At 41.7% G+C, this 21,119-nt stretch overlaps 1 protein-coding gene and 1 long non-coding RNA gene across 2 annotated transcripts in view; one reads left to right on the top strand and one right to left on the bottom strand.

Moving 5' to 3' along the window:
- REEP3 (receptor accessory protein 3) overlaps window positions 1-21,119 on the top strand; it is a 184,378-nt gene that overhangs the window by 103,831 nt on the left and 59,428 nt on the right. The window contains exon 3 of the mRNA XM_077258762.1: window positions 15,574-15,650. Coding sequence (XP_077114877.1) covers window positions 15,574-15,650 — 77 coding nt within the window. The remainder of the gene's footprint in view (window positions 1-15,573; window positions 15,651-21,119) is intronic.
- LOC143769835 (uncharacterized) overlaps window positions 14,487-21,119 on the bottom strand; it is a 259,674-nt gene continuing 253,041 nt past the window's right edge. The window contains exon 5 of the long non-coding RNA XR_013214494.1: window positions 14,487-14,839. This is a non-coding gene — a long non-coding RNA (uncharacterized LOC143769835). The remainder of the gene's footprint in view (window positions 14,840-21,119) is intronic.

Genomic DNA, 21,119 nt, shown 5'->3' with positions numbered 1-21,119 from the left:
TGTATGCGTAGTGTATAGCACAGCCCACGTTGTATCTTGCACAGCCCACGCAGTACATTGCGCAGCCCACGCAGTATATTGCACAGCCCACGTTATATATTGCGCAGCCCACGTATATAGCAATGTGGGCATGATATCCCTGTTAAAAAAAAAAAAAAAAAAAAAAAAAAAAAGAATTAAAATAAAAAATAGTTATATACTCGCCTTCCGTTGGCGCCTGGATCCAGGAAGCGGTCGGTTACCGACGCTTGGAATCCACCGAAGCTCCGCCGAGCCGCTCACGCCGGCCGCCATTTTCCTTTCCCAGGATGCATTGCGAAATTACCCAGATGACTTAGCGGTCTCGCGAGACCGCTAAGGCTACGTTCACATTTGCGTTGTGCGCCGCAGCGTCGGCGCCGCAACGCACGACGCAAACAAAAACGCAGCAAAACGCATGCACAACGCTGCGTTTTGCGCCGCATGCGTCCTTTTTTTATTGATTTTGGACGCAGCAAAACTGCAACTTGCTGCGTCCTCTGCGCCCGGACGCGTGCGCCGCAGTGACGCATGCGGCGCAAAACGCAAGTGCGACGCATGTCCATGCGCACCCATGTTAAATATAGGGACGCATGCGGCGACCGCTGCAGCGCAGACCGCAAGTGTGAACGTAGACTAAGTCTTCTGGGTAATTTCACAATACATCGCCGGGAACGGAAGATGGCGGCCAGCGCCAGCGGCTCGGCGAACTATGGAGGGTGAGTATAACAGGTTTTTTCTTTTTATTATTATTTTTAACATTACATTTTTTTTTTTTACTATTGATGCCGCATAGGCTGCATCAATAGTAAAAAAAAAAATTGGGGACACACAGGGTTAATAGCAGCGGTTACGGAGTGCGTTACCCGTGGCATAACGCGGTCCGTTACCGCCGGCATTAACCCTGTGTGAGCAGTGACCAGACAGCGTATGCGGGCGCCCGGCAGTGAGTGCGGGGAGTAAGGAGCGGCCATTTTCTTCCTGACTGTGCGCGTCGCTGATTAGTCGTGGGCATTTTGCCACGACCAATCAGCGACTTGGATTCCATGACAGACAGAGGCCGCGACCAATGAATATCCGTGACAGAAGGACCGACAGATGGAAGTGACCCTTAGAAAATTATATAGTAGATATATATACAGTACAGACCAAAAGTTTGGGCACACCTTCTCATTTAAAGATTTTTCTGTATTTTCATAACTATGAAAATTGTAAATTCACACTGAAGGCATCAAAACTATGAATTAACATATGTGGAATTATATACTTAATTTCAGTTGTTTCATACTTTTTTGTTATGTCATATATTCTAGGTTCTTCAAAGTAGTCACCTTTTGCTTTGATGACTGCTTTACACACTCTTGGCATTCTCTTGATGGGCTTCAAGAGGTAGTCACTGGGAATGGTTTTCACTTCACAGTTGTGCCCTGTCAGGTTTAATAAGTGGGATTTCTTGCCTTATAAATGGGGTTGGGACCATCAGTTGTGTTGTGCAGAAGTCTGGTGGATACACAGCTGATAGTCCTACTGAATAGACTGTTAGAATTTGTATTATGGCAAGAAAAAAGCAGCTAAGTAAAGAAAAACGAGTGGCCATCATTACTTTAAGAAATGAAGGTCAGTCTGTCCGAAAAATTGGGAAAACTTTGAAGGTGTCCCCAAGTGCAGTGGCAAAAACCATCACGCGCTACAAAGAAACTGGCTCACATGAGGACCGCCCCAGGAAAGGAAGACCAAGAGTCACCTCTGCTTCTGAGGATAAATTTATCCTTGTCACCAGCCTCAGAAATCACAGGTTAACGGCAGCTCAGATTAGAGACCAGGTCAATGCCACACAGAGTTCTAGCAGCAGACACATCTCTACAACAACTGTTAAGAGGAGACTTTGTGCAGCAGGCCTTCATGGTGAAATAGCTGCTAGGAAACCACTGCTAAGGACAGGCAACAAGCAGAAGAGGCTTGTTTGGGCTAAAGAACACAAGGAATGAACATTAGACCAGTGGAAATCTGTGCTTTGGTCTAATAAGTCCAAATTTGAGATCTTTGGTTCGAACCACCATGTCTTTGTGCGACGCAGAAAAGGTCAACAGATGGACTCTACATGCCTGGTTCCCACTGTGAAGCATGGAGGAGGAGGTGTGATGTGTGGGGGTGCTTTGCTGGTGACACTGTCGGGGATTTATTCAAAATTGAAAGCATACTGAACCAGCATGGCTACCACAGTATCTTGCAGTGCCATGCTATTCCATCCGGTTTGCGCTTAGTTGGACCATCATTTATTTTTCAACAGGACAAAGCCCTTACACAGCCTGGAGGTGTGTTTGGGGTCAATGTGACCAAGAAGGAGAGTGATGGGGTGCTACGACAGATGACCTGGCCTCCACAGTCACCAGACCTGAACCCAATCGAGATGGTTTGGGGTGAGCTGGACCGTAGAGTGAAGGCAAAAGGGCCAACAAGTGTTAAGCATCTCTGGGAACTCCTTCAAGATTGTTGGAAGACCATTCCCGGTGACTACCTCTTGAAGAAGTTCATCAAGAGAATGCCAAGAGTGTGCAAAGCGGTCATCAAAGCAAAAAAGGTGGCTACTTTGAAGAACCTAGAGTATAAGTCATAATTTCAGTTGTTTCACACATTTTTGTTAAGTATATAATTCCACATGTGTTGATTCATAGTTTTGATGCCTTCAGTGTGAATGTACAATTTTCATAGTCATGAAAATACAGAAAAATCTTTAAATGAGAAGGTGTGTCCAAACTTTTGGTCTGTACTGTGTGTATGTGTGTGTGTGTGTGTCTATATGTGTGTGTGTGTGTATGTGTGTATGTATATATATATATATATATATATATATATATATATATATATGTGTGTGTGTATGTATATATATGTGTGTATATATATATATATATATATATATATATATATATATATATATATATATATATATATATATATATATATATATATATTTATTTAGTTTGCCTTCAATGTTATTTGGAATGAAACTATTACAAGAGACTCATCAAAGTAACTTTTTTCCGTGTGGTTGGGGGTAGTAACAATGGCTTATATGGTAAATGACGTAGTATGAAGATACATTTATGGTAGATTGCCTCCCTTTATTGATCATGTAAAGCCTATGACGAGTCATTTTTGTGGTGAAATAGTTAATTGCTGGTGTCCTAATATCACTTCATATCTGATTTGCTCTGACATTGTAGATTTATTTTATACCTGACCCATTGGCAATCAGTCTGAAGATGTCTGCGACGACGCCATACAAGGTTGGAGGGTGACTGCTTTAGCAAGAAACCCGTGACATGAGTGACAGGGCATTTAAATATAAATGGGATTCCTAAGATCACGGAAGTGTTATCGACCAACATGTCGTGCTTCTGTCTGAATTATTATTGCAGAGAAATTGCTGGTTTTAGCCTTTTCTTAGGGAATGCTTTTTTTTCCCTCTGCTTCCCCCCCCCCCCTCCCCCATCATCTTTTGGTGCATGATGATCTCATATGTCATTGTGTTAACATTTTTATGATTGAAAATATGGAATAACTTTTACATTTGGTACACACATTGTAAATGTTTCAAAATATTGATCTGTTTTGGTTTTGCTGGATTTTTTTCATTTTCCAAAGTTTAGATTATTTCCCAAACTTCCAAAAGTTGGCCATAACTTTTCCTTTACTGGAAACAATAAGGGTTTCCTGTTCCCTAGTAAATCTGAAAGCCGTTTTTTTATATAAATCATTGCTGACTTTGGAGTGATATCTTGTTAGCCAAGTCAAATTCCCTATCTCTGTCCAGTTTTAGGCTTTCATGTGTAGTAGAATGGTGTTTCTTACAAAGATTTTTTTCATAGTGAAACATTTCTGCACTTGGTAAGGGGAATTCTTTTGTTTTGGTGAAGGAAGCTTAGCAATTTTTGCTATAGTGTTTTCTGACCTTTTCAAATGGTGTCAATCCTTATTTGTATGGATACTGTTAGTGTTTTGAAGTATGTTTGTGTAGGTATATGTTGTCATGTAAGGCGGCTTTTATATGCTAGTACCTCCAGTGAGCCACTTCTAAAGTCTAGATGTAGCCCTTGACATCAGATGGCATTCCACTAAGGCTACGTTCACATTTGCGTTGTTGGGCGTTGCGTCGGTGACACAACGCATGCAAAAACGCATTGTTTTGTGACGCATGCGTCCATTTTTGGCTTGATTTTGGACGCAAAAAAATGCAACATGCAGCGTCCTCTGCGCCCTGACGCTTGCGCCAAAAATGACGCATGCGTCACAAAACGCAAGAGAACGCATGTCCATGCGCCCCCATGTTAAACATAGGGGCGCATGACGCATGCGTCGCTATGCGTCGCCGAACCTGCGCCCGACGCAACGCAAATGTGAACGTAGCCTAAACGAGACTGGAGTAATCCCCTGCCTGACCTTCCGTCTGCAATTCATGTCTTGGCAGAAATAGATTATATGTTTTAAATTCAGACATCCCTTCCAAGCCTATTTTCCTCAATTAAAAAAGGTTTATTTAGAATATTTTTAGCAGCAACAATGTGACAATGTTTAACTGTTTTATTGAATAAAACTCATTGAACCATAAATTCAGATTTCCCAATCAATCTCTGCCCTGAGGGCAGAGAAGGAAGAGACTTGAATTAAATCAGCGTTTTACTTATGGGGCATTTATACTGGGCAGTTCTCGTGAACTAGCGTTCCGAGACATTCTCTCTTCATGATAATTATGCACTCTAAACTAGCTGCAGATCACTCGACATATGAGCAAAATACTTGTTCTTCTGGTGAGATTTTTAATTAATTTTATTAATTTTTTTAGCAAAACATAATCATTCTTGGCAGCGCGTCGACTGTGTAAACAAGACATGCGCTGTCAAAAACCATGGCCGCCTACATGCACTTACCAATCTATTACGGATAGTTCAGTTCACATCTGACCACGGTCAGCTTGTCTAGGCAGGCTATTAACGACCAGTAGCTCTGAAAATGTTATCAGTCGATGAGGGTTTAATGCTGCACATCGCACATTGTAAATGCACCCTTACTCCTTGCAAATGTTGGCTGCCATAGTAGATCGTGTGAGCAACATAATATTTTTAATGGAATCTGGAAGCTGTCTATATGTATGGAGGTCATAGAATTCTGAATAAAATCATGCATAAAGTGATATTTGTGATTCAATGTCTTATTCAAAGAGAGAACTATTTTTCTTATCTAAAATAAGCTGTTCATCGCTCTGGTCTGGACGCGGATCTGTATGAGAATCTGCCTCCAGAGGTTATTGTAAATCACAGGGGGAGTTACCAGAGTGAGACATGTAACAAACACAACAGTAGAACTGAACTTTGTCTCATAACGAGCATGTTAGCAGCTGCAACTCTGCTTTATTACCACAATATTGTAGCACTGTCTGCTTGGGAATTGTAAGCTGAAGCTGAGAGAAACCTGCAAATGTGTCAGTTATAATCGCACACAGCTCTGCAGTGAAAGCAGAGAGCGGCCATCACACATCACTCTGGTAACACCGCCTTTTATTTAAAATAATCTCTGGAGGCAGATTTCTAAGGGAGATGGAAGAGCGGCCCATAGACCTTAACAGCTCATTTACATACAACCCATGGCAAAAATTATGGAATCACCGGCCTTGGAGGATGTTCATTCAGTTGTTTAATTTTGTAGTAAAAAAGCGGATCACAGGCATGGCACAAAACTTAATTTCAACCTCATTTCAAATGGCAACTTTCTGGCTTTAAGAAACACTAAAAGAAATCAAGAACAAACAATTTGGTAGTCAGAGATGGTTACTTTTTTAACAAAGCATAGGGAAAAAATTATGGTATCATGAAAAACAAACAAAAAACCACTCCAAAACATCACTAGTATTTTGTTGCACCATCTCTGGCTTTTATAACAGCTTGCAGTCTCTGAGGCATGGACTTAATGAGCGTCACAGTACTCTTCATCAATCTGGCTCCAACTTTCTCGGATTGCTGTTGCCAGATCAGCTTTGCAGGTTGGAGCCTTGTCATGGACCATTTTCTTAAACTTCCACCAAAGATTTTCAATTGGATTGAGATCCGGTCTATTTGCAGGCCATGACATTGATCTTATGTGTCTTTTTTCAAGGAATGTTTGCACAGTTTTTGCTCTATGGCAGGATGCATTATCATCTTGAAAAATGATTTCAACATCCTTTCAATTGATGGGATAAGAAAAGTGTCCAAATATCAACATTAACTTGTGCATTTATTGAAGATGTAATGACAGCCATCTCCCCAGTGCCTTTACCTGACATGCAGCCCCATATCATCAATGAAATTTGCATGTTCTCTTCAGGCAGTCATCTTTATAAATCTCATTGGAACGGCACCAAACAAAAGTTCCAGCATCATCACCTTGCCCAATGCAGATTCGCGATTCATCTCTGAATATATTTCCTCCAGTCATCCACAGTCCACGATTGCTTTTCCTTAGCCCATTGTAACCTTGTTTTTTTCTGTTTAGGCGGTTTCTTACAGTTCGGTCACATTGACTCCATTTTCCTCCCATTCGTTCCTCATTTGTTTTGTTGTGCATTTCCTATTTTGGAGACATACTGCTTTAAGTTTCCGGTCTTGATGTCTTCCTTGGTCTACCAGTATATTTGCCTTTAACAACCTTCCCATGTTGTGTGTATTTGGTCCAGATTTTAGACACTGCTGTGTGCAACCAACATCTTTTGCAACATTGCGTGATGATTTACCCTCTTTTAAGCGTTTGATAATCCTCTCCTTTGTTTCAATTGACATCTCTCCTGTTGGAGCCATGACTCATGTCAGTCCACTTGGTGTAGCAGCTCTCCAAGGTGTGATCACTCCTTTTTAGATGCAGACTAATGAGCAGATCTAGGTTGATGCAGGTGTTATTTTTGGGTATGAAAATTTACAGGGTGATTCCATAATTTTTTCCTCAGAATTGAGTGACTCCATGATTTTTCCCCTATGCTTGGTTAAAAAAATAACCATTACTGACTACCACATTTTTTGTTCTTGATTTCTTTTAGTGTTTCTTAAAGCCAGAAAGTTGCCATTTGAAATGACTTTAGTTTTGTGCCATGTCTGTGATCTGCTTTTTTTCTACAAAATTTAATAACTGAATGAACATCATCCAAGGCTGGTGATTCCATAATTTTTGCCAGGGGTTTTATTAGTGTGTATTAGAAATCAGATTACATATATCAAGGTATCCTTTTATTCAGCTTCCTATGACCTATATGCCTTTATTAATGGTCTACGAGGGTTGATCGCTCTGAAGTTCCCTTGAAAAGTCATAGTATTGTATTAGAATGTATTAACCAGGATTTGTAGAAGCGGTTGGATTGCAGGTCCACCATATTAGTAACGTTGCAGAAAATTATAACTTTTTGTTGATCAGAAAAAAAGGTAAAGATGGAACACAAACCAATGAGTTTTTCAATTTTGATAAAAATGTCTAAAAAAAAATTTTTTTTAAAAAAATTACTATTGTCCATGTTGCTTAGTGCCTACTTAACAAACTGTTATGTGGTATTTTTTTTCTTTAACTTGCCGCTCTGCTTGTGTACATCCCAATGAAGCAGGGACGTGGAGTGTCAGTAGCAGGCTGCACTAAGTATCAACTCCCCTTTTCTTCCCTTATTATTTCCTGATGTCTCATTTTTCTGAAGGCTGTACATCTCTCTTGCCTGTGTTGCTTCATCTGAAAAATGCTAAAAATGTGCACTATACAGTTCTTTATTCCTTCCTACGCCTTCATCCAAGTTGAATTTTCCTAGTAGTTTAGCCTCCCTCCTCACAAATTTTCCTAGTCATCTTTGCTACACCAGACACAATGCAACACACAATCAGCTTTGTTACACCAGGCACAACACAATGCATGGTCAGTTCTGCTACACCAGACATGTCGCAACACGGTCAGCACTACTGAGCCCGACATGTCGCAACACGGTCAGCACTACTGAGCCCGACATGTCACACGACACACATTTAACTCACTTTGGGTGAAGAACACCCCTTTGGTTGCAGGGTGATTTACTGTTAGATAAAAGTTTGAGGTGTGGAGGTGCTGGTTGAGGTATTGTGCTGTCCTCCCATCTAATTTCTTGGCATTCTGACTGCATGCACAGAAGAAGCAGCTGCTGCTTGGTCTGTTCATGCAGTGCAGACCAGGGGTGTCAAACTGCATTCCTCGAGGGCCTCAAACCATGTGTTTTCAAGATTTCCTTCTCATTGCACAAGGTGCTGGAATCATTCTGTGCAGGTGATTAAATGATCACCTGTACAATACAAGGAAATCCTGAAAACATGACCTGTTTGCAGCCCTTGAGGAATGCAGTTTGACACCCCTGGTGTAGACAACTGATGACATCCTGTCCACAGGGCTGTAAGCTGGGGAAAGCCAGAGACCCCCATATGACTGACTGATGTGATCTGGCTGTTAGGACATAACAGGGGAGTTCAGGTTGTGTGACGGCTCCAGAAGACAGAAGGAGCCTCTTACAGAAATGTAAGTGTATTACAAAGTTGAAGACCGGATGAAAGGGGAATAATGGAGAGGAGTATTCCTGAAGTGGACTAGCCCTTTAAGTTACTGCTGTAGTTTTAAAAATTGGGAGCCAGTTATTATAAACTGCTAAAAGATTAGAATCTAATCTCTACAATCGGGTTTTTTTTTTGTTTTTTTTGCTGGTCCTTAACTCAGGAATTTTCTCATAAAAAAAGTCCTAGCTGTCAGCTTTACACTCTGCATTTAATCTATTTATGAAAATGACATATGCAAAAGAGAAAATTCAGTATGCGGTTTGTCCCATGAATATTTTATTGCTGACGGCAAAATATGGGAAACTTGTGCTTTTAAACAGTTCCAGGTAATTGCTTCTTCAATTATTTAAAAATCTATCAAAGCGTGAAGCTAGAACCGCTGTCTTGACGTCCCGTTCTCATTTCTTTTGAGCGAAATATTAATTTTTTTTAATTGTTCACCTTGTATTTTAAGCTACTTTTCTGATGACGAGTGTAAGGCCTCTCAAGAGCCCCGTCTGAATGAACCTCTGCACGATTCATTCTCCATAAATGTATTGGAAATAACTGTGTTGTGCATTAGGGGTGAATGGAACGGAGGTGGTGTGGTCGCGGCCGGCCGAATCCTGTGTATTCAATGTATTATTCTAAAATCTTCATAAATGAACTACATACATATTCTAGAATACCCGATGCATTAGAATCGGGCTCCATCTAGTTCTCCATAAACATATTGGAAATAACTGTGTTGTGCATTAGGGGTGAATGGAACGGAGGTGGGCATGCTAGGTCTTGGCTTCTGTCAATTCTCAGGATCAATGGAAAATCCCAGTGGTCGGACCCCCTAGTGATCAGGAAGTTATCTTCATTCTATGAAATTGGTATAAACCGTATGAGAATCCAGCTCACAGTTGTAAAATCCCGCTGCAGATCGGAGCACGGACGGCGTCACTGCAAAGACGCAACAGTACCAACCAGAGATGTCATCCATCTCCACGAACATGCGATCTTCTTTTATTTAGTAAATGGGTACAAAACGATGACATTGAAATCTTCAGACTAATAACATCCACACGTTTCATGACTAAGGGTACCGTCAGCACCTGCAATGCCTAGATGTTGGCATGACTTTTACTGTATGTCATCTGTTTTGTATCTACTTACTAAATAAAATAATTGAATGTTTGTGGAGCTGGACTTATCCTTCTCAAGTCCGTAAACCCTTTAAACCTAGCTTACCGCTATATAGACAGGCAGTACGGTAAATGTGCAGAATTATTCCGTAACTCATCCCTGTGTAATAACTTTAGCACATCTTGTTACTTTTCCTTATGCCATAACTTGGTGATCCAAGGAGATGGCTTCACATTTTGGTACAAAGCCTTTTAAAGATGCCCATATTCCCTACATAGGGTAACTTAGATGGCTTGTTCATCCAACAGCTGTCTTTCCTGATTTACCCCCTACTCTTGAACACTCTACCAACCAATAATGTGCTTTTAGTGAGAAGAATGGTCGTCAGTTGAAAATCAACTCAACCATGAACACCATCTGTGGTGAGAAGGTTAGGAGGTCCACATAAACATTAGATGTTTGGCTGACCTTATCGGGCTCAGCTGACTTTTCTCTAATACGGTTTTATAATTTTACAGCCTTGGTATGAACACTGCTTAACTCTTTAGTAGTACAGTTTATATAAGCTACTAGCTGGGGGAAGGGGATTTATTACCACTGTCAGCTTAGACACATAGTTAAGAAAACCCCCACATTGCATCCTACGCGTTTCAGGCTATGTATCGCTCAACCACAGGCGGCACAATGCTGATCCAGAGGAGTGGGTGAGCTGAGCTCAGACTAATTATTTTTTTTCCTAGAATCCTTGGCACATCCTCTACTTGTTCGGTGTCTTTGTGATTGACATCATGGAACAGTCATTGTACTTTGTCCTAGAGAACTGTAGAGAAGATTCCCTTCTGAGATTAAGGGGTCTCTTAACTTTTGACCAACTAGGCTGATCACAATGTGTTCCTGGGGTAGTTCACCTATCGATTAGCTATAATTTGCAGGGAAATCTGGTTGTAAGTGTATAGTTTCTCTACAGTGGTACCGTAGAGGAACAAAAAGCATTACACCGTACCCATTGAAATGAATGTGCGACAAACATTATAGTTGCTCCATCAGTTTAGGTTATTTCTGGATGATGTGTTTCCATAAACTGTACATAAACTGTATATACTGATCCTGGTAGCAAGTAACAAAAAATGGATTAATTGGAGTAAACACTAGTAGTTGCGCAGGATCAGTGCAAAGTAAGAACGTTCTCGTGGCTCGTATTTGCTGTTGGCAAATTCATGGAGATTTTTCTGGCAGGTCGATAAACCCTGTACCATAATAACTAGATGGCGGTTATGTCACGATGGGGCAGGCATGCGGCGCTGTTGTTGCCTAATGGCATCCTGTGATCTAATGACTTTTGCATCAAGGGACTCATGTGCTTGACAACTACGCTTATATGCATTGTTTTTGTCCCAACTATTCTGTTGCTCTTCAAGAGTCTCGTGTTGTCTTCGACGTTGTGCCTTTGCTGCTATCCTTTAGTTGTCATTGGCGTACTTTTTATGAGGAGCCATGTTGGCGTTGATGTTTGCTTTTTATAGGTGTTTTCCCACAAACAAAAGTTCATTTTAAAAATTGTCTGTGTCTGACCATGTACCGAACATACCACAGCTCCTGGGCAGGGGAGGAAGCAAAAGACAATACTGACATTACAGCAGGAGATCGCAGAAGTTACATTTTGTGAGGTAAAATATTTAAAAAAAAAAGTCAGTGAAATATTTTACCTCACAAAATGAATCAACTGCGATCTTCTGCTGTAATGTCAGTATTGTCTTTTGCTTCCTCCCCTGCCCAGATGTGGTATGCTCCGTACAGTCAATTTTTAAAATCAACTTTTGTTCGTGGTAAAACCCCTTTTAAAGTGACAAGCTTCCTCTGCCTGTAGACACATCATGCATCTGCCGCCGGGATCAGCCGAATGATTCACTGTACCTGCGCGGAATTCACACAGGCGCAGAAAATCAGGCCGCCACCATCTTTGTGCAGACAGAAAGCAGCACTACTCCTCCTGTACAAAGATGGAGGCAGTCAGTGAATCATTTGGCTGATCCTGGCGGCGGCGCGTTCGCGACGGTATTCCGCTGGTGGTACCGTGCAAGAGGCTGCATGAATGTGTGAATGTGAGTGTTGCGTATAGAGTGTGTGTGGTGCGACTGGGTTCCGCTGGTGGTACCGCACAATAGGTTGGTACCAGCAGCAGTTTCCATATTGAGACACCCATCACTTGGGTGTCCCAACATGGCAGTCGGGGAACTTCCTCCGCTTGGAATTCTGGGATATGGTGACATCTGGACAGAACAGGAAATGAAAACATTACAAGGCAATTATATAAATAGATAAAAGGGAAGAAAAAAAAGGCATGAACCGCACCTCCAAAAATCATAAGTTGATCTAAAGCCGCCAGGCTAAAATTTATATAACTGAATATGAGGTTTTCAGTTTAACATTCTGATCAGACTGTATGAAGCCCACTGCCACGTCACGGCAAACCTCGTAGTGGGTCCTAACGGAGCGGAGCCGTGCGGCAACCACCGCCACAGCGGCAATGCACCAGCAGGGCGGACGGCCTGTTGCCCCACAGCACCCATGCTGCGAGACTGAGCCCCCATGACTCCAGACCGCGCCGCCCCACCAGCACAAAGCCACAGCAACAATGGCCGCCACACAGCACCCACCCCAAATGAAAGGAGCACTGAAACTCAGCTTCCTCCAGCTCTCCAGTGACAGCAAAAATGGGCTAGACCTCTTACTTTGCAGTCTCCTGCCAATTAAAATCACCTGTGCCAAATGGGAGGAGTGCTGGTCCAAGAAAGAGACTAGAACATGCTTTGCACAAAAAGGGGGAAAAAAAAAAAAAGGCATGAACCGCACCTCCAAAAATCATAAGTTGATCTAAAGCCGCTAGGCAAAAATTTATATAACTGAATATAAGGTTTTCAGTTTAACATTCTGATCAGACTGTATGAAGCCCACTGCCACGTCAAATTTGCTGAGGATTTGTTTTTCCTCCACCCAGAGCAATGTATAAAGCGTTCACTTGTATCGCCTGTGGATCCTCAAGCGGCTTCTGTTAGGATTTCGGTGCGGAATCCAAATTTCTGCACGTGGCCTAAACGTGTTCTGTGTCCTAAAGTAGCGCGGCACTGATTAAGAAAGGGCACACTTTGAGCCCCCCATGCTGCAGGTTGTATTTGTAGAAGATGACAAAGAATAGGCAATCCAGTTATATCCGGAGGTGCGTCCTACGTAGCCACAATCATGTTCTCTCCGGCTGCAGTTCAGCTATTTTTCTTGCCTGTTTCTCGGTCCCCGTTCTGGCTCTGCTCAATACTTTCAGCTTGACGCAATTTAATTGCAGGGCTTTTATTCAGTGATGTGTGAAACCTAATTCAGAACTGGGAGACGATGACAATATTACACTCAAATATTATGATGTATATCTCACTATACCAGGATTACTAGCTGCACAGCTTTCTTATAGTAAAATATATAGAAACGTGCCAGATTATAGGGGACGAGCTGTCTAACTTGTGATTTTCTAAGTAAATGTTTCCTTTAAGGGGTTGTCCACTACTTGGCTATTGATTACGTATAGTAAGGATAGTTTGTGAACATCAGATCTATGGGTGTCTGACAACTGCACCCGATCATCGTCATCATCGCCACTGGTGGTCGGATGCAGACAATACCCAGCTCCATAGCCTTCCTACACTATATCATGGCCGTTCTTGGGTACGGCATCTCAACGCCTATTGAAGTGAATAGGAGCTGAGCTGCCCTGCCAAATAACAGCCACTACACAGTAAATGGTTAAAAAAAGAAAAATGGATATAGACACCGATTCCTTTTACTCTACATATTTCCTTTTTGAGACTTCCATTTCAACAAATGGAAAATGGATCCATTTTTTGCAACATCAGTCTATAGGAAACTGATCATGACAAATGGTCATCCGATATGTCATCTGTGGTTGCATCCATCCTGTGCTTGCCCAGACCCTGTTAGTAAAAATGGGTCCTTTACAAATGGAATAACACATGCAAAACAGAAACAAGTGTCGGCTTTGAAATGGATTTGTTAAAAACTGGAAACTTTGGTTTGCATCTGCTTTTTCTCTGGATCGTTTTTTTTTTCTATTTTTTTTTTTTCCCCACTAGCTGATCTGTTAGACAGATGTCAACTGGACATGTGAAAAGAGCCTAACACTTTGTAATTATGTTTTCTACTGTGGGGTGTTTATATGTATGTCTTGTTTATTTTGTCCTCCATACTATATAACCTCCAATGGAATTTAAAAGTTACCCCATTAGGCAATGTAGACACCATACAGGGGTGTCCTCCACTCGGGACCCCATTTATTGCTTTTAGGGACATTTTTATCTAAATGACCGTTATGCAGAAACGGCGTTATCATTGCAAAGAAAATCTGTTTGGTCACCGCTTGCCTTGGCAATGTCGCCTGCAGCGCCTCCTATTTTCACCCCTTTAAAACAGGTGTTAAAAGAATTTACAATTTGATGCAGAGAAAATGGCAATGTTATCAAATCCTATTATCTCTCACTTGTAAAGTGCATTCCAACGCAATATATATACAGCTCTGGCAAAAATTAAGAGACCACTGCAAAATGTTCAGTTAGTCTGATTTTTTCTCTTTATTAGGTGTATTTTTGAGTAAAATTTAACTTCTGAAAATATCTCCGAAGTTCCAAGCAATAAATTTTGTATTTTTCTTTTTTTCCGAAAAGGAGAAATGGTAAAAAAAACCCCCAGTACTTTAAGCTTTCAGACCTCAAATAATGCAAAGAAAACAAGTTCATAATCATTTAGAAACAACAATACTAATGTTTTATTTCAGGAAGAGTTCAGAAATCAATATTTTGTGGAATAACTATGATTTTTAATCACAGCTTTCATACGTCTTGGCATGCTTTCCACCAGTCTGTCACACTGTTTCTGGCACAAAAATGTAAGCAGTTCTTTGTTTGATGGCTTGTGACTATCCATCATCCTCTTGATTACATTCCAGAGGATTTCAATGGGGTACAGGTCTGGAGATTGGGCTGGCTATGACAGGGATTTGATGTGGTGGTCTCTTAATTTTTGCCAGAGCTTTCCCCAGAGTGATGTTCAGCCATGATGATGACCTTGAAGACACAAAAGAGCACAGTGAGGTCAAAAATACTCTGTTGTAAAAAAATCACAGTAATCAGCAAGTGCTAGTCAAAAGATGTAAAGAAAACAGGGTATTTAGTTGATATGTTTTTTTGCAAAAAAATGTATACTAAGCTGCTGCACCAAATCGTCAAGGTATACCCTTATAGAGCAGTCCTAACTAATGTATAGAATCCCTATCTGATGTATTTAAAACCTGATCATCTGTATAGTACTTGTATAAGCAGGGTTCAGAGAAGGACTATCCATGTGGACATGCAGGATGGAGCAGTTAAATGCAAATGACCCACAGAGGAGTGGTGGACTCCCAGTCTTGTAGAAACAAGAGATCAATTATAGAACCAGAAACACATGGGCCACTTGCACACTGAACAAGTCTGTAGGAACCTGTTCACACCACCAGAAAACTTGAAGACACAAAAGAGCACAGTGAGGTCAAAAATACTCTGTTGTAAAAAAATTACTGTGATGTTTTTTTTTACAACAGAGTATTTTTGACCTCACTGTGCTCTTTTGTGTCTTCAAGTTTTCTGGTGGTGTGAACAGGTTCCTACAGACTTGTTCAATGTGCAAGTGGCCCATGTGTTTCTGGTTCCATGATGATGACCTTGTATAATGTTCTGTTATTTGAGAACATTTGGACTGGAGCACTTAGCATTCAGTGCAGCAGAGAAATGTGACATTTGTCGGTTTCCTTGTTTTCTAGGTACGGTGGATGATGTATTGGATTGTTTTTGCCCTTTACACTGTGACAGAAACATTAGCGGATTTAACGATATCCTGGTAAGTTCCCATAATTACTTGACTAACGTTCTTTTGACGACTGCGTATTGCTTTGGTGCACAGTGCGGTGTTGTTTTGTATTCTGTTTACTAAGATGACATTGGGTGGACTTTATTATTACGCCAATGCTTGTGTTCTGGCATAAAAAAACTTGTACATTATGATTCATCTTAATATCTGTGCAATAATTTATGATTTTATTTTATTTTTTGCTCTTTCTGATTTTCACTCTACTTTACTAACAAAGTGGGCCATTCTTAATGGAAGGGAGCAATCCGATGGTCCTCTCTGGTCTTTCCGATGGTCCTCTCTGGTCTTTCCGATGGTCCTCTCTGGTCTTTCCGATGGTCCTCTCTGGTCTTTCCGATGGTCCTCTCTGGTCTTTCCGATGATCCTCTCTGGTCTTGATTCGGCACCTCCTCTCTGGTTGTAAAGGCCATCCTCCTTCCCTGCGTCACTTGGATGACTTGTCCTATGGCCCCCAATCGTGCTCCTGCTCATGAACACTTCCCTCTGCCATCAGCAGGGCTGCACATAGTGCTGTAATGCGCGTGAACTGGGAGAGGCCAAAGTGCAGCGATAACCCAGATGTAACGTCAGCGCATGCTGAGAGAGAAGTGTGCCTGGGATACTGAGTGGATGACGTAGGGCACATTATCCACATGTAGCGGGGAATGAAGACTACGTTTTCGACCAGAGAAGAGGTGCCGGATCAAGACCAGAGACGCCCATCAGACTGGACTGTGCCGTATGGAGGTATTATAGAAGGTATTTTTGGGGATATACAGTGGGGGGATGGGGACTCGTATACATCTTCCTGGAATACTGTAAAATAGGAGGTAAAGGTGGTAGTGGTACTATTAGGTATTGTGAAAATCCGGTGACTGTTTCTTTAAGACTGGCGTACAAAACTATGATCCTAATAAACTCTCACCTTCTCCCCAGAGCTTTCAGTTTGATATATGTAAGTAAGTTACTATAGTAACTTACATCCATCAGACTGAAAAAGCTCACAAAGCTGTAAGAGCGGGAACAAACCTTTTATTTTCCTGGCATAGAGGCCCCTCTGTTTCTTCTTTCTTTCATTGTCCTTGGCACCGTGCCTCTCCTGACCTGGCACTGTGTTGGAACTACAGCACAACAATGTCCACTTAATTGAACATAATTGCAATCCATGGATAAAGTGCTTGGCATCTTCATTCAAGGGATCAAGGTCAGTCCCCCAGGATCAAACATTAATGCATATCTTATCGATATGTCGTCATCATCTATGGTAGAAAAGCCACTTCAAGTCTAATCTGTAGTGTCTGTGCGTGACTAAGTGAAGTTTTTAGAGTGTATAAGCTTTGTACTCACTCGGTGGCATTTTTAGGTAGGCGCGGGAAGCAGTTTCAGTAAAATGTCCAGGGTGGTTTATTAAAACCCCAAAAACCGCTCAGGAGAAGTAAACAAAACGGCCTTTTCGGGTACGAAGTGAAAACAAAGTGAGTAGTCCATAACAGTAGTTCGGGTTCTCCCGCTCGGATTAGTGCCCAGCTCTTTAGTCCTTAGCAGAGACCAACTCCTCTGGAGGTCTGCACTCCTCCACGTAGACAATGAATGAGACATCTGGTCTCCTTTTTATCTTCCATACCATGCCGCAGGGTGGGGATATGAGAGCATCCAGTCCCACCCATGTGACTGCTCGTAAACCCGACCCTGACATGCTCTATTAACTACCTCAGCACTATACATGCTGGAGTCAGCTTCGGTGATGTAAGCTCAAAAAAGCAATCAACCTCAGTGATACATATCTCCCTTCGAGGACCTGTCCGGCATCCATCTTACAGGTGCTACATGGATTTTGTAGTAGAGATGTACAAAGACAGCACAGAAATATTAATGTGTTCATTTTATTCTAATTGGTAAGACTGATCTCCATTGGAGGCATTGTATGGAGCCTAACTTCCACGTTGCTTGATACTTGATGGCAGAAAAAATGGTGCAACATACAACTCGCTGTTAATCGGTGGGTTTCATCTGGTTCCAGTGGTATCTATCTTGTGAGCCGGCTAGCGCTACATCATGTTTTCCGTTATAAACGGGGAGTAGCACACATACACTATGTTCCAAATTATTATGCAAATTACATTTATATCGGATTTTTCTAAATGGTCGGTGCAAATGACAGTCAGTCTAATAAAAGTCATCACCCATTAGAGTATACAACAAATTTTATTGAAGAAACCTCCCAATGATAACAGTATAATCTCCAAAATGAATAAAAACTCAAAATGCACTGTTCCAAATTATTATGCACAGTAGAATTTCTAAACATTTGATATGTTTTAAAGAACTTAACATGCTCATTTGTGGAATTTGCAGCATTAGGAGGTCACATTCACTGAACAAAAAAGCTATTTAACTCCAAAACATCCTAACGGGCCAAGTTACATGTTAACATAGGACCCCTTCTTTGATATCACCTTCACAATTCTTGCATCCATTGAACTTGTGAGTTTTTGGAGAGTTTCTGCTTGTATTTCTTTGCATGAAGTTGGAATAGCCTCCCAGAGCTGATGTTTTGATGTGAACGGCCTCCCACCCTCATAGATCTTTTGCTTTATGATACTCCAAAGGTTCTCTATAGGGTTGAGGTCAGGGGAAGATGGTGGCCACACCATGAGTTTATCTCCTTTTATGCCCATAGCAGCCAATGACTCAGAGGTATTCTTTGCAGCATGAGATGGTGCATTGTCAGCATGAAGATGATTTTGCTCCTGAAGGCACATTTCTGCTTTTTATACCATGAAGGAAGGTTGTCAGTCAGAAACTCTATATACTTTGCAGAGGTCATTTTCACACCTTGAGGAACCTTAAAGGGCCCTACCAGCTGTTTCTCCATGATTCTGGCCCAAAACATGACTCCTCCACCTCCTTGCTGACATTGCAGCCTTGTTGGGACATGGTGGTCTTCCACCAACCATCCACTACTCCATCCATCTGGACCATCCAGGGTTGCTCAACACTCATCAGTAAACAAGACTGGTTGGAAATTAGTCTTCATGTATGTGTGGGCCCAATACAACCATTTCTGCTTGTGAACACTGTTTAAGCGTGGCCGAATAGTAGGTTTATGCACCACAGCAAGCCTTTGAAGGAGCCTACACCTTGAGGTTCGAGGGACTCCAGAGGCACCAGCAGCTTCAAATATCTGTTTGCTGCTTTGTAATGGCTTTTTAGCAGCTGCTCTCTTAATCCGATGAACTTGCCTGGCAGAAATCTTCCTCATTATGCCTTTATCAGCACAAACACATTTGTGCTCAGATACAGCCACAAATATCTTAACAGTACGATGATCACGCTTAAGTTTTCGGGAAATTTCTAATGTTTTCATCCCTTCACCAAGGCATTTCACTATTTGATGCTTTTCAGCAGCAGAGAGATCCTTTTTCTTTCCCATGTTACTTGAAAACTGTGACCTGCTTAATAATGTGGAACATCATTTTTAAGTAGTTTTCCTTTAATTAGAATCACCTGGAAAACTAATTATCACATGTGTTTAAGATTGATTTCAGTGATCCATTGAGCCCTGAGACACAATACCATCCATGAGTTTATTTGAAAAACAAAACAATTAAATCTTTATGACACTTAAATCCAATTTGCATAATAATTTGGAACACAGTGTAGAGCACCACAATGCTCATGAGACACGGATGATACTCCTTTATTGTGGTCTCATTCAGCCTAATGCTATTTATCAAGGTCTTATGAGCCTGCACACCTCTAATTTGGAGAATTTCAGATCAAGCCGTGATGTTTGCTATATTTACATGGTCAGTGATTTGCACCTTAAGGTACCTTCACACTAAGCGACTTTGCAGCGAGAACGACGACGATCCGTGACGTTGCAGCGTCCTGGATAGCGATCTCGTTGTGTTTGACACGCAGCAGCGATCTGGATCCCGCTGTGATATCGCTGGTCGGAGCTTAAAGTCCAGAACTTTATTTGGTCGTCAGGTCGGCGTGTATCGTCATGTTTGACAGCAAAAGCAACGATGTCAGCAATGTTAAACATGGAGCTAACGACCTGTGAGAACGATAAGTACGTCACCGCTACGTCACAGGATCGCTCCTGCATCGTTCCGGAGCTGCTGTGTTTGACATCTCTACAGCGACCTAAACAGCGACGCTCCAGCGATCGGATCGTTGTCTATATCGCTGCAGCGTCGCTGAGTGTGACGGTACCTTAAGCATACAATATATTCCCCATCAATGCTTACACATGGCTGGTGAGTTACAGAGTATGATTACTTATGTTGCCGAATAATGTTAAACGTTCCCCCACTTTAAATAATAGGGGGTCCATGTTAATCTGTTTGCCCGGGGGAAGCTGTATTCTGCAGAGCAGGATTTAAGTTTTGCTACCCACTAAAAAGAAAATATTTGTATATAGAAGGGAGGTCTCACCGGCTCCTTTTACACATATAGGGATGTATTGTGTTCCCTTCCAGGACACGTACGAAGGTTTAGAATTCTATCCAGCATTTATTTCCATAAGTGCAGGACACATAACACACACCCTCCCTGGTCTTCCTGGGGCCGGCATCATACATGAAAACCAGATTTGGCAGCGGCCCCCAATACATAATTGATTTCATGTGTTCTTCTTCCTGCCAGGGCTGTTTCACAATGTTGAGCATGGAGCCAGAATACACGGAGAGCTCTGGATGTTTTATTTATCCATGGGCGTACATTTCCACTGATACAGGCATACTTCACACGGGATGTTTACTGCTGCTTCTACTGTACATGAAGTTCTCTACGCGGGCCGACATTTTCTAATTTACAGTATGGATACATTAAGGACAAAATGTGAATAATGAAAAAGTGTTGGGAATTGTCCAAAAAGGCATCATGTCTCTGAGCTTCAGATACTGTTCTTTGAGGTTCATAGTAATGATGGCTGGTAAAAGCCTATTGCCCTTGGAAAAAAAATTGAATATTTGAGCAGTTATTAACGGGTCGACAAAAATGCAAGTTTATAGGGCCACTTCATTACATCACTTCAGAAAAGTAGCGTAGCAAAGCTTAGAAAAGTTGCAAAAATTTTGTGCAGCAACATTTTAGCGTTTTGCAATTTTATTTTATTTTTTGCTATTTTGGATGTTTTTATGCCAGTTTGAATCAATTCAGCGTAGCTCGGGAGACGGAGTGTGGCCATGCTCGCCCATCAAATGTGCTGGTGTTTTATATGGTTGTAAGTGCTACTCCAGTCAATAACTGGGTAGCATTTCTGATAGGGCACATAGGTGCATGCCACTCAGAGGAGGCACCAAATCCATTAAAGGGGTTGTCTGCTACTAGGACAACCACTTCTTGATCAAAATGTAAAATAATAAAGCCTATAGTCTCTTCCTGTGCCAGCATTATTCCCACGGTGTCGGCACTCGCTCTCCCCGGGGCTCTCGTGCTGTCTTGTGACGC

Source organism: Ranitomeya variabilis, chromosome 4 (genome assembly GCF_051348905.1).
Source record: "Ranitomeya variabilis isolate aRanVar5 chromosome 4, aRanVar5.hap1, whole genome shotgun sequence".
NCBI classification, from domain to species: Eukaryota; Metazoa; Chordata; class Amphibia; order Anura; family Dendrobatidae; genus Ranitomeya; species Ranitomeya variabilis.
This window is presented reverse-complemented; position numbering and strand designations above follow the sequence as displayed.